Here is a 14,465-nt window from a genome sequence, read left to right as displayed (position 1 = left end):
TTTCCTTAGACATCGAGGAAATGTCTGTCACAACACAAACACACAGACACACTCTGAATAAAAGATTATTTAAGTTAAAACTAAAGGCTATAAACACACACACACACAAAAGCCCTTAAAGTACAAAAAAGGAAATACTAACTTTAGTCACTAAGGACTGGGGAAGGGAGGGCCGAAGGCCTAAGATAAGGGAGAAGGGGAAAAAAACAATATATACTCGACAAAGAAGGGAGTCGAGAAATCTAAAGTGTAATATAAACTAAAAGGAGCTAAAAATATAAACCAGAAAAGAGTTTATGAAATACCAAAAGGTAATATTTAAACTAACCTGCCTGAGCCGGTAGAAGAGCACCTCATCAGCTATAGCGGCAAACAAGATCTGAGTAGTTACCGCCAAGCATTGTGGGATATAGGGGAGCCTCGAGCCGGTGGAATTAGCTCTCGAGCTTTTAGTATGCCGAGTCTCGGCTCCGAACCCATCCAGCAAGAATGAAGGCGAGATTGACAACTTAACATCTTTCTGTAGCTATTACGGAATTGAAAGACCACTCGTGAGGCATAGGGATGTTTCTGCTCAGTTTGCCTGCAATCACCTTGGAATTCCTGGGAATGTGCAATGCTATCAGAAAGTAATTGGAATCTATCACCCATTGCCACACTCTCAAGGCTTCCAGACATAATGGGTAAGATCTGGTTCCTCCTTGTTTGTTGATGTACCAGACCACCGACATGTTGTTTGATTGGATAGCAACTGCCCCCAACGGAAGGGCAGATTGGAATGCTTGCAATGCTAGAAGCACCACCCTAAATTCTAGGACACTGATGTGCAGATTGGCCTCTAAGGTGGACCAAGTGCCTTGGACTGTTCTTCCCTGAAAATGCCCCCCACCCCATCAGGGATGTGTCCATGTCACTACAGCCTTGGGCTGAGGAGGTGAAAAGGGGTGACTCCATAACTCGTGTTCCGGCTTCATCCAACAATTTACATCTTGTTTGCAATGGTTTGTTATGCGGATTGGGTAAGACATGGGATGTGTCAATAGAGACCACTGTGACACTTGCAACCATTGAAGCAGCCTCATGTGGAATCTCGCCAGTGGAACCAGAGTGACTGTCACTGCCATCGAACCTAGTAGTTGTAAGACTAAGCGAGCTGGGACTATGTCTTGATAGAGTATCGCTTGTAGCTGGGATCTTAACCTTTGTAACCTGTGATGAGGTAGAGCAACTTGACACGATCTTATGGTGAAAATCACTCCAATGAATTCTAAGCTTTAAGCTGGTACCAGTTTTGACTTTTCCTTGTTTATTGAGATGGCTAATATGTCTACCAGTTTTAGAGTGTAGCATAAGGCTTGAAGTAGTAGACATTTGGTGGGGGCAGTAAGGAGCCAATCGTCTAAATACAGAAACATCTGGAATCAATGCAGTTTCAAGTGAGCTGTTACTACTGCCATGCATTTGGTGAACACCCTGGGGGCTGTGGTAAGACTGAAGGGCAGAGCCCAAAATTGATAACGATTGACTCCCAGCCAGAAGCGGAGATATCTTCTGGATTATTTCTCCATTTTTATGTAGTAATACATATCCTGAAGATCTATCGAGCACATCCAATCATCTTGTTCCAGAAATGGAAGGATAGACTGAACCATGACCATTTGGAATTTTGTTTGTCTGATGAACTTTGTCAAGATACTGAGGTCCAAAATTGGCCTCCAGCCCCCTGTCTTTTTTGGCAGTAAAAAGAACCTTGAGTAAAATCTGGATCCTATTTGGTCTGGTGCGACTGTTTGGATGACCTTTTCTCTAGCAGCTTTAAAACTTCTTGAGCTGCTGCATCCTTCTGACTGGGTGGAACATCAAGGATTCACTTTTATGGCCTTGGGTAAAGGTCGAAGGGGATATGGTAACCTCTGGTCATTATCATCTGCACCCAGGAATCTGATGTTATTGAATACCGGGCTAAGTGGTGCAGAGAGAACCATCCCCAACTGCCTCCAGAGGCAAGCAATCAGGCAAACGAGATCTGAGGAGATGAGGAGAGGGGCACTGTGGGTAACCTTAGCTCAAGAGATTTTTGGCTGGCGCAAGCTTGTTATATCGGCCGAGTTAGTTCCGAGGACAGAACCGAAGCCCAGCAGTCATGAATGAATGAAGATTGACAACATCAGATCAGATTTCTTCTTCATCATGGTTGTGTAACCTCAGAGTTAACAGACTGCAAAAGCTATAGGAGTATAGCAGTAAACTCCCCCTCCCACATGGTGATTTACTGGATCTTCCTTTTTACATTAGTTGTGTTAGTACTCATTACTTTAAACTGTCATATACATCTATGCATGTTTTTGATTATAATAATTTCTGATATTTTTCATATTTACAGTTTTATGGTGTTTTTCTCACATTCATCTATGTGCACACGTAAGATGCCAGGGCAACACTGGTACAGTAACAAATGTGAGGATGTGTATGGTAATTTGTTTACAGTTTATAAAACAGTTTTCTGAACACAAATAATGTTCAGAAATACAAGATGTTTCACTGTACATTCTGCATAACAGCAAGTGTGGAGCTGTTTGAAAACATAAAATGTAATGTTCTTGTTTAAAGCCACTGAATTATGAGGCTGATGAAAGCAACACTAAAAAAACAAAGTGTGAGAATGAGCTAAATTGTCAAGGACATCCCTCAGCCAGGTAAGTGGCAGGTTGCTACTTGTGGAAGCTAAGCTGGAGAGGACAGCTATCTGTAATATACAGGAACTGGACCTACACATGTAAAGTAAGGTCAGGTATCCCTTGTTAAAACCATAAGGAACAATGCCGGTCAACCCTCTTTTCCAGTAGACCAGCTAAAGTGAGCAGTTCCTCACACTCACTTTCCACAACCTTCCAATCTAGGAAGCATTCTAACAATTAGATATTCCTTCCCCACTACCAGAATGAGAATTTTAGATTTTGAGAGCTCTGAGAGTGAGAAATTTCAACTAGGCCAAGGTAGACTTAGTTAAGTGTATCGTCTAGTAATAAGCTAAAAGGCAATCTGAGATCAAATTATATACTTTTTTAAACCACAATGAAGGTATAGTACAACTTTGGAATACGATTGCATTGTTTGGATTTAGGTTGACTAGACTTCTTATGATAAGAGTATTAATTTGTAACACAAATTTAATTTTCAGTTAACTTAGTCATGACAGTGGTAGTGGCTATGCCACTGAGTCCAAAGAAAGATACTGTCTTCCGACTAAGTGAGTTAATAACATTTATGGCTGGTAAGTCTGTTAAAATATCAAATTCTGAGTGAGAGACAGCTCACAGTATAGGACAGGGGCTGGAATAATGCAGGAAAAGGTGGGATCATGACCAGTCATTAAACCTATAGAAACTGAGCTGGCCAAGCCTCCTTCCAAGTGGATCAGGTAAAGTGAGATTCCTCCACCAACTCTTGATGTAGCAGAGTGAAAGAGGAGGGACAGAGACAAGTAGAAGCCTTCCAGGCTTGAAGAATACAGAATGCAACCTTGAGCAGGTGGCAGGTAGAAATATTCTATATGTCTTATTGGTAACTTAGTGAAGGCCAGTGGTTGTGCATATGATATTACATGGAGCAGTGGATGATTTCCAACATTATGAATGCCAGGACTGGAAACCTGATGATAAAGTCAAAGATAGTATGAACAAAGGACTGGGACAGTTAGATGCCTCACAGAGGTATGAATGACAATGCCTGAAGCTAGATTATTGATGAAAGGAATCTGAGGAATAATGACAGGGATAAGTAGGTTAAATATACAACCAGGTAGGTGGACATCTCCTTAAGTAATACACAACATTGGGACAGGTGGATGCCTCCTGACTGATAAGTATATAAGAAGGGAACGTGTATGGCTCCTCCCAGGCACTGGGGTGATTAATGCAATAATTTTATTTATAACACAAATAAACTGACTTAAAATGTTTGATATAAGAAACCATTAAGAAATATAATGATGACAATTGATGTGGTTGATTGATTATTTTGTATGAATGACTTGCCAAGAAAAACTGCAAAGGAGTCAGCATATTTTGCTTTAGGGAAACAATGAGAGGTACCTGGACAAAAAAAGTTAACAGAAACTAATTAGTGAGTAGTATAATGTTCAGTTTGACAAATAAAGCTTTAAATGAACTCCAAATGGAGTCTGGTATAAATCACTTTGGGTAACCAAGGAAGGTTCTAGAGCAAAATAATTACTGATAGTATTCAGTAAACACTAATCACTGATAATTTTAGCAATATAAGTATCTAAAAATTAAATTTATGGATACATACGTGCAATGTAATTTTTTTCTTGTACAACTCAGGGTTATCCATTCCCATTTTGTTCTAATATGCTGTATCACAACGTATTATTTCAGTAGTCGAATTATGTTTAAAGAGGGGTTATGAAAGCAGTTCTAGAGTTTAGCATGATAAAGAGTTAGATATTCACCTGAAAACATGTATTACATTTACTATTGTTGTTACAGTATGCATTACTTACAGGCAGCCCTTGCAGTCCATCATGCCCTGGGATGCCAGGATTTCCAGCTTCTCCCTTACAGAAAAAAAGAACACAATGACAATTACAATTATTTTTCATAAATGCACACATGTAGCACAAATTCAATGTTTTACTCATTTACCTGCAGATGAAAAAACTAAATGCAGAGATAAAAAGACTGATCATATTTGCTTTGCATTATACCATGCTAGTTAGCCTTCAGAACCTTTTATAGATGATTAGAAAAGATAAATGTATACTATTTTATAATTAAGTAAACAAACTAATCATCTTAGTGTATTGCAAATACTTCACAAAGTGGGTTTGGAATATGTTGTCTATCTTCCAATCCACTCATCTGGCACTATATGTGATTTTAATAAAGCAAAGTGTTTTATCAACTAGACAAAATTGCTCCAGGGATTTTTTTTTTAATTTTTGAAATGGTTCTGACATTTTACAACACATTATAACTCATTTCTTTGAGTAGTATTTTTTTTTAAATGTAATCTACAGAAAATAGTGGTATATTTTCTAGCTTCACTTCTTAAAAACACTCTGCAGGTATGAGATCTTGAGAGCTGAGGATCATTTTTCAGAGAATAAAATCTGTTATGCCACATCTGACAAATACAGAATTTAGAATGTCCACTATTTCCACTGACCTTGTGACAGTTACTTTCCAGAAATCTTGAGAAATAATCTACCAGTATTAGATAAGTAACATTATTGAGATTGTACAAATCTGGCCCCCTTTTTGCCAAGGCCTCTCAGGTAACTCACTTGATATCAACGGTTCCACTGGATTGTCTCAGTCTTTGATACAAACACTTAATTTCAGCACAAGTTCATTTATCTGTGCACTTAACCCACTGTCTGCATTTCACAGTTCCTTGGTGACCACTGCGTATTTGGTCTAGGCCACTGTTGCACATAAGCTGAAGGTATCAGCAATCCTAAGCGTTTTAACTATTGAGTACTATATCCTTTAAAGCCAGTACTGTTTTAAAACTCCATCTAGTCTGTTGCAGACTGGCCAAATGTTATGGCAAAAAAGTCATTACCTAGGAGCATGCTGTTTCAGCATGAAACTGTTCTCTGAGCTTGACTAGGTAAGCTTGGCCTCCTGGTAGGTTGCCCATTACTGTAAGTACATAAATACAGGCATCTTTAATTAAATCTGTATCTGGTTTGTACTCTTCTCATCTGAGTGTGTGGCCCATGAGCCAAGGTATCACCTGCCAGCAATGACCTGTCTGAAACATGACAAATAGGTTCATAGGTTAATAGCTAAGTGCTAGGCTAGCTGCCCTTGGGGTCTATTGTAAGCCTAGCCAATTTCCCTCAAAGGTAAGAATCAAATCCTACACCTTGTGCCTCTGAAGTAAGCACCCTAATCATTAGGCAAACCCTCCCACGAATATTATTTGGATGAACACATACTCAAATTGACTGCTGTGAGATTAGAACCTCTAAGTATCTAGTTACAGAAGCTGGTTTATAGGATTATCTGATAGCTGAGACAACCTCTCTGGAACTTAGGTTGAGGGTCAGATATATTTTGAGCACTTATACTCAATAGAGGCTTTTGATTGGTCCCTAGCTGAGATTGGTGGCTACATGTTCTGGTGGTTTATAGCATCCCAGCTTCAGATTTCATCTAGTTTTCATTTGTTCTTTTGTTTTCTTCTGTTTTATTTACTGTTTAGTGCTGTGCTGAGAACAGTAGTGCAGTAGCAGTATTTCCATAGTGGCCAGTACTCATAAGTAAAGTTTCCTCTTCTTGTACTACAGCAAGTGTATCTTCTTATAACACTAGTGAGTTAATTATCCACTTCTGCTTTGTTTAAACTGCTTGTGCTGAGTTACACTAGCTTCCTCTTAGGTTCAGAGGTATGCAATTAGCTATCTACCCTTGTGTGCCATTTTAAGCCTAGCCATTTTCTTTTTTGGTGCGCAAAGTAACCTACCCAATTCACTGTTAGGGTAGCCTTAGCAATCCCATGGTTGATAATTATATATTACCCCTACTGAGAATAACAGGGATTATATTATACATAATTTGAGGAGACCCAAGCATGGGATAAAGAATTTAGGAGTTACCTCTGTCCATTAGTAGTATAGGGGCAGATTGGGGTACATTTTTCCATTTCCCTTTCACAGATCCATTTTGAATATGGACAGGGCTGAGCTTTGTTTTACTTGATAAAAGGAGGATACCTTGTATGCCAGACACAAGTGACCTCTTAGCAATCTGAAGGATACTGTGTATTCTGACAGGGATGTAACTTGGTCCATGTAGGACATATTATTTAGGTACTGTAACTTTTTAGTAAGGTATCTCTCTTGGCATTCTAGTTGCTGCATGTGTCTGGACAGATGCATATCAAAGGGGGGCATTATACTCAACGACTAGCCTGATGAGGGGTGCGTTAAGGAGAACAATGACATCCCTAAATCTAGACACAATCCCTTTGTTTATAAGCTGTGCAATAGGACAACTTTCTTATGACAATGGATACATGTTGGTCAAAAGTTACATAACTGTTGAGATAAACTGCCTAATTCCAAACAACTGCACTGACTCTTAGAGGATTATTGTTAATGGCGTAGTTCCTCATAGTAGATGACTTCCCAAAGGATACAATAATGCATTTTTGGAATTTAGATTCAGTCCATGATTTTGGCACCAGTTATTTCCTTGGGAAAACCCTACCTGTAGGATGATTAAGTCATAGGGGATTCAATGACTGCTCCTAACTTGCAGTCATCTGCAAACTTGGTTGGCCACAGCCCTTGATATTGTTTTTTACTTCAGGGAAGTAGATGCCAAGAGGTCCCAGCACAAAACCCTAGGGGGAATCCACTGATGACTGGTCTCTTTGTAAGTAACTTCCCATATTTTGATTTCCTATGTCCTATATGTCAGCCAGCTGACAAGCCAGCAGGTGACACAGGAATACCTTTCAAGTTCTCAGCACAAGAAGTCTGGACAAAGCCAGAAATAATGGGGGGACAAAGGCCCAAAAATAGGGACAGATTTTAAATGTTGTTCCTATAAACTTAGAAAGATGCTTGAATAACAGGTCTTGTATTATTATGCATTTTCTGAATGATATTAAGTCTGAAACTCAAATGTCTATAATTATTTAGTATTAGTCACTTCAGTCCTCAATGATTTGCCAGAAAACTGCAAATTTTATGAGGAACAGACCCAAAAATATGAGAAAAAATCTGGACAGTTGAGAGGTATGGACACAGGAGTTTATCCTCAATTTATTTAGCTTTTCTACTATGTCCATTTTGGGGGATTGGGCCAAAAGCTTTAGCCAGGTCAAAGTATGTAAAGTGTACCATTTTGTATTTATCCATTGCATTGGTGACCTTTCAAAAAAGACCAGCAAGTTGAGAAGCATGACCTGTTCTTGACAAATCCTAACTGAGAAGGGTCCCATGTTTTGATGTTCTCTAAATTGTTATTGATTAATTCCATGATAAGATTTTCCATGGCTTTGCATATGAGGCTGGTTAGGCTTGTGGGTCTGCAATTGTCTGGGTTTGTAGAAGGTCCTCCCTTATGCAAGGGAACGACTATAGCTGTTCTGCACTTGGTAAAAGTAATGTCTTTCGGCTTTTCCCAGTTAGGGGTCGCCACAGCGGAACTCCAGTCCGCTAATGATTGGCAGTGGATTTTATTTACGTGCAGAGTTGCCAGCCCGACGCCCAACCTTCAAAGAAGGCACACCCATTCACGCATGCACCTAACTGCATGTCTTTATACGTCACTTGACCACAGGGAGGACATGCAGACTCTGCACAGAAGGCGCTCCAGCCGAGAATCAAACGGGAGAACCTCTTGCTGTGAGGCGACAACGCTAACCGATGCACCACCGCGGCCATCAGCTGTTCTGCACTTGGTACAAAACTTATATGGAGGCTAAGTTTAAACATCAATGCAGTATTTTTAGATTTTGATAGTGCTTTTAGGATTTGGCATTGTATGATAGCTGGAGGCAAGCTAGTTTCAGGTATATCTTGAAGGGCAGACATAGATGAAAGAGGGGTAAAGTTATAGCTAAATTTATAAGCCAGTATGTTTGTTATGGTGTAGGTATCATTGTTCACAATCAGCTCAACACACTGCTGCATTGTGCTTTTGAGATTATGAACATAACTAAAAAAGCCTTGTGACTGTCTTTGGCTTGAGTAGCTATTTTAACCTTAAACTTGGCTTTGGTTGATTTTATTAAACTTCTGAGTTTAGACTTTCAGCTATGCTGATCTGTACAGCTTGAGTACCAGTTGCACTGAGTACCATAGACTTACACTGACCATATAACCAGTCCATCAAGCTTCCACAGCTGTGATATTTCCCCAGCCCCTCTTTAGAGCCAGCATCCCTAATCATAAAGGAGAGTCAACACACAAACCCCTCCTCTACTGCCAGTCTTATAGTACTTGGAATCCTGAGTTAGTGTATTAATGTCTCATGCTCACATATAACAAATTCTTACTAAACAGAAAGGTCTCTATCCACGAGAGGCATAAAAACTTAACTGCAGGCATTCATCTCTTAGTCAGCTACATGCAGTGAGCTCAACACAGTTTTATCCCAACCCCCACTTATGCAACATCCACAGGCTATAAACTCTAATCCATTTTATGCTGATGCCATTAAAAAATGATTTACCTAGCCCTTCTAAGACTCCAAAGAACAGGCATCATCTTAAACCTTCCGATTTGCCTCCTGCATACAACCCAGAACCAACAGCTTGTATCCAACATACAGCTAGCTCTGACACTACAGGAAATACAGACACTGTCAGATATTACATAACTATCAAACAGAATCCCTTAAGGCAGCCATACCAAGCTAGCTCATCTGGCAATGTCCTGGTTATAGCTGACTCCACAGTTACATATATATATATATATATATATATATATATATATAAATAAAAGACACAGATGTCAAGAAATTCTTCTCAAGAGCGAAGTTTGACAGGTGAATCTTGGCATCCATTTCAAAAACACATAATAAATGGTTATGATCAGTGAGACCCGATCATAATTCTTTATAGTTCATGCAGCTTTATATATTCATGGAATATCAGCTACAGAAAAAAGTGTATGCATGTAAAGAGATTTTAATGGCTGTAGTATGAATTAGACAGTGTATCAAAAGCAGCAGCCACGTCAAAAAATTAGCAGGTTAAGAGACAAGAAGTTGATGAAAGCAAAATTAAACATGTTGTATGCCAACTAAACTCCCATGGCAGATTTATCTGTTTTTAAATATCAAGCTGCACTGGGATACAAGAATAAAAGAACATAACAATTTGACTTGTTCTACCAATGTTTTCTTAAAAATATTATTTTGATTTTTTTTTCATTAGTAACTTAGATTTTTTTTAGCATTTTTGAGTTCTCTTGTTGACTGTAAGCAAACCCTTGAGAGTCAACCCTTGCCCACTGTCTCATTCATTCTTTATAGGAACAAAGACCAGTTGCAGGACAGTGGATCCCCAGGACCATCCCAATATTGTATCAGGTTTATCTCATTAAGTCATACTTTCTAATTTCACTCTTCTCTGAAACATAATTTAAAATGACAGCATTATGGGGTATACACATTTGCTTCCACTCCGATATCATGCTGTGAATATCTGTCAGTGTTGCTCCCTTATGTGGCATGACAGACTTCACCATAGTTATCAGGCAGTACAAAGATCCCTGCACTCACCGTGTGGAAGGAGACATGGTTAACAGCCATGCAAGTTCCTTTTCTCCAGTTGACTATCCTGTAGTCAAGAGATTAAATCAGCTATGAACCTTGTTCCCAGACATCAAACACTGGAGCTTTTCTGAAGTACCACTTGTCATCAGATTGATGGCTTGTTTATCATATGGATAATTTCTCAATTAATAACTCACTGCCATATACGTTGTTTAAAAGTACTGGAAATGTTTATTGACTGGGTAAAGTTATAGTCAGAAATTTGCATGCAGTGTAGTATTGTATGTAAATAACTAAAATGTGTGAATAATACTTACCATTCATATGCTGTGATTGTTGTGGTTATCTTAATTTCCAGTCCTCTCCAATCAGTAATCATGTGTGTCCATATATTTTTTGTGTGTGCATATGAGTGTGATCTGTTTGCACTTTGGAAGTAAGTGAAAAATACAACCCTACACGGCACACTCACTTCAAGAAATGAGTGGAATGATTTTATTTTTTTTCCCCAAAAATCTTTTAGTTTGCATTTTTCAATGTACAGAACAAACAAAGATCGAACAACAACAAAGTACTAATACACTGGGTATATATTTAATGGTGAACAGTATCTAAACATCAATATTTACAACTGTACGAAAGTGCAATCAATTATTTTATTACTTCCATTTATCGAGCTTATCCTGTTATGGAGAAATCTTGTCATGACCTAGCAAAATGTGTGTTGAAGGTATAACTTTACACATAAATGCCTGTGTCTTTATGATAATGTGGGTGAATTAAGCTAGCAGTATGTTAAATATCTGTTCCCATATTTTTATTTTTTAACACTATCTGTTTAATGGCCATCTTTTTGAATTTGGCTGAATTGATATTCATTCTGTCCCCCCATTTGGATGCTATGTATAATTTCATTAATAGAAATAATGTGATATGTATGGTCGCTTGCTGATGGGATATTCCTGAGGGAGGAATGTGAAGCAGTGTGTATTCCCATGTAAGAGTTGCTTTTTTCATAGCCTTGCATTTGTAGTTGGATTTTTAATGAGTTTCATAGTTTAAATATGCATTTGCAGCTCCAAAACATACGAGTTAGATCTGCTTCCTGTGATCTACAATATGGACAGTTTGGTGAATTAGAAAGAAATGACTGGAATGATTTTAAAAGTTAATACAAGTTTAGGTCTGCTTGAAACAGACTGTTGGAAACCACATACTTCCACTATGTTTTGTGCATACGTAAATTATATAATTTTGGCAAAGTACCTTTGAGACTTCACTTTGAAACCACTATTATTTATGTATTCAACTTTTTATTTAGATGATCTGGCAAATTCCACTAACAGGGATCTGTTCAGTACTTTTGTTTGGGTTGTTGACTTGGGAAGAATGGTTTTGGTTTACAAACTGCAAATCCCACTGGATAGTGTAAATTTAACCACATAATTGGTGTGAAACTATTCTGATTTTTTTCTAGAACATGGTAGGTAAATATATTTATTACCTTATACCCATCAAATAAAAGAAACAGCCAGCATAGAACAATCTGTTCTATTAAACCGTATAATGCTGCCTTTTTAATACTTTCATGCTGTGTTGTACAGCTGGTGAAACTTTTCATATTACTTTCTGGGGAACAGAAAGACTCTACAAGAGCTAGCAACAGGCCCAAACATTCTGCCAGATCAGGGTTTTAGAAAAGGCAGTGCCTTGCATGTATTCTGCAAAAAAAAAAAAAAAAGTTATGTACTCACTATAACATTCCATCTGTGTTGTCCTTTTTCATTCTTCCTCAAAAATGGGTTCGGATCCGACTCGGCCTATTTTAACAACTCAGGGCTACTGGGACTCTCAAGCTCCTCCCTTGCCTATTATGCTGTAGTCCCTTAACATACCTCAGATCCTGTTTGCTGGCCTTATAGCTTCAGAGGAATATTAGAACACTAGTATGAGAAACCATTACCTGGTGCTCAAAAGAAGAAACACAGGTTCCCTTATAACTTTCTTGTTCTTCCAAAAGTCATACATTTATTTTATTTATTTATTTATTTATTTTACATTTGTTGACCAGGAATGTCTGGCTGTGCTAAAAGCCCTTTATCAGAAGAGCCTCAGGGAGAAAAGCTCCAGGTAATACAAATGTTACAGTTCAAGGTAATCTAAGAACTCATGCAATAATACAATGTGCATAAAAGTAAAAAACAAACATCAGTATTATGTAACAAATAAAGATACACATGCATGGGAAATTACATGAAAGCAGTAGGTATTTTTTTCTTTCTTTTTTAGATGTTATATAAATATATGTACTATACTAATACTACTATACTAATGTCTTAGTAGGTGATTACATAGAGGAAAGGTAAGGGTAGAGGGGAAGGGAAGGATGGATTAGGTAAGAAGCTGATAAGAGGTTGGTTATAACAGGAACCAATAGAGAGAGAGGAGAAAGAAGGTTTATCTGTTAGATGGATAAATTCAGGGAGGGTGAGAACAGTGGCAGGTCCATTGTCTTTTAAAGTATTCTTTTGTTGCTGATTTAAATTGTTTGGGATGTGTAAGAGTTCTGATTTCAGGAGGGTGTTTCTTCCATGCTATAGAGGGGTGGTAGCTATATGTATTGCACCCGGATTTAGACTTGGGTTTATGGATATATAATAGATCTTGGTTTGAGCTCCGGAGATTTCTTATAGGGAAGTAGTGGGAGATGAGGGAGCATAGTGCTGGACAATAGGCTGGCTGATATAGAATTGAGTGTATGACTTGGAGCTGTGAGAAGAGAAGTAAGTGAGGTAGCTCATGCCAGTTTAAGTATTTTAGGGAGAGACAGTGGTGGGATTTATAGGTTTGTTGAGCTGTGAATCTGGCTATCTTGTGACAGGTTGACTCTAGTTTAGTAAGTAGAGAGGAGTTTAGATTTGTGAGAATTTGGGAACAATAAGTTAAGGAGGGTAGAAGGTAAGAATGAGTGAGAGCAATCCTAGCTTCAGGGGTGAGAATTTTTTATTTCTATACTGAAGTCCTAGTTTCTGGTGGGTTTTCCTGATACAATTGTTTATGTGCAGGTCGAATTTTAGCTGATCATCTATGGTAACAATAAACTAAACAACAGAGGGTTGGAGGGAGGAGATTTGAAGAATTAAAATAGACAACCATAACAAATGGGACAGAGTCCCCAGCTACCTGAATCCTAATCCTGGTATGACTCTAAGGATGGATATTCCTGAGCACTGTTGAGCTGAAGGCTGCTTTTCCCCTGGAGACCAGATCAAATTTGTAATGAGTAACAAAGGTATGAAACTTAGCCCAAGTTACAGTCACAAAGATATCATTCAAGGAAGACCAGGAGAAAAATACTGACGATGTTGTCATGGACCTGAATGAATGGGCTCTCAAAAGTTTCACAGAAGACAAGCCCAATTTGTTATAAACAAAAGATATGCTATCAGTCAACCATTTGGCTAAAGTTACTTTTGCAACTGGCTTGCATAATTTTGATTCACAAAAGAAACAAACTATTGATCTATTATTTCTGAAATCATTCGTCCTATGCAAACAGAAACATATCTGTCTGTGAAAGTTGAACAAATTTAACATGTATTCACCATTGTTTGTGAAATTTAGAAAGAAAACTGGAATATTAATGGACTGACTGATGTTGGATTCTGACATCACCTTAGGAAGAAAGGAAGGGTTGGTTCATAGTGTTACCCTATCTCTATGGAATATTAAATAATGAAACTTAGAAGACAAGGCTTGATGTTCAGAAATTCTTTGAGCAGACATTATAGCCACCAATAAGATAGTTTTCCAGGTTAAACACTTTAGTCCACATCTTGCTGCTGGTTCAAAAGGAGACTGAGATACAACTTATAATACTACATTTAAATTACATGGTGGAGCTGGATCTTTAAAAGGTGGTTTTAGAAGAAGGGTATCCATTATAAAGGCCTTACAAAGTTTTGAGGAAGCTAAGGTAGAATTGTTAACACCTATATGAAAATTAGAAATGGCAGCTAGTTGTACTTTAACAGTTAAGGGACTAGCCCATTCATTAAAGACTGTAGCCAGAAACTCAAGAACTTTAAGTACTGGAGATGAAAAAGGGTCAGTGTCTTTTTGCTGCACCGAAAAAGCAAATCTTTTTCATTTACTTCTGTAAATCTTCCAAGTGGGAGCTTTATGGGAAGATAAAAGTATATG

General features: G+C 38.2%; 1 protein-coding gene across 1 annotated transcript in view; it reads right to left on the bottom strand.

Annotated features, from left to right (window-relative positions):
- COL21A1 (collagen type XXI alpha 1 chain) overlaps positions 1 to 14,465 on the bottom strand; it is a 4,597,064-nt gene that overhangs the window by 1,627,332 nt on the left and 2,955,267 nt on the right. The window contains exon 17 of the mRNA XM_044063368.1: positions 4,526 to 4,579. Coding sequence (XP_043919303.1) covers positions 4,526 to 4,579 — 54 coding nt within the window. The remainder of the gene's footprint in view (positions 1 to 4,525; positions 4,580 to 14,465) is intronic.

This window comes from Protopterus annectens, chromosome 2.part1 (assembly GCF_019279795.1).
Source record: "Protopterus annectens isolate FY-2018-M chromosome 2.part1, PAN1.0, whole genome shotgun sequence".
Taxonomy (NCBI): Eukaryota; Metazoa; Chordata; order Ceratodontiformes; family Protopteridae; genus Protopterus; species Protopterus annectens.
The sequence above is the reverse complement of the archived record's forward strand: the minus strand, read 5'-3'. Positions and strand labels throughout refer to the sequence as shown.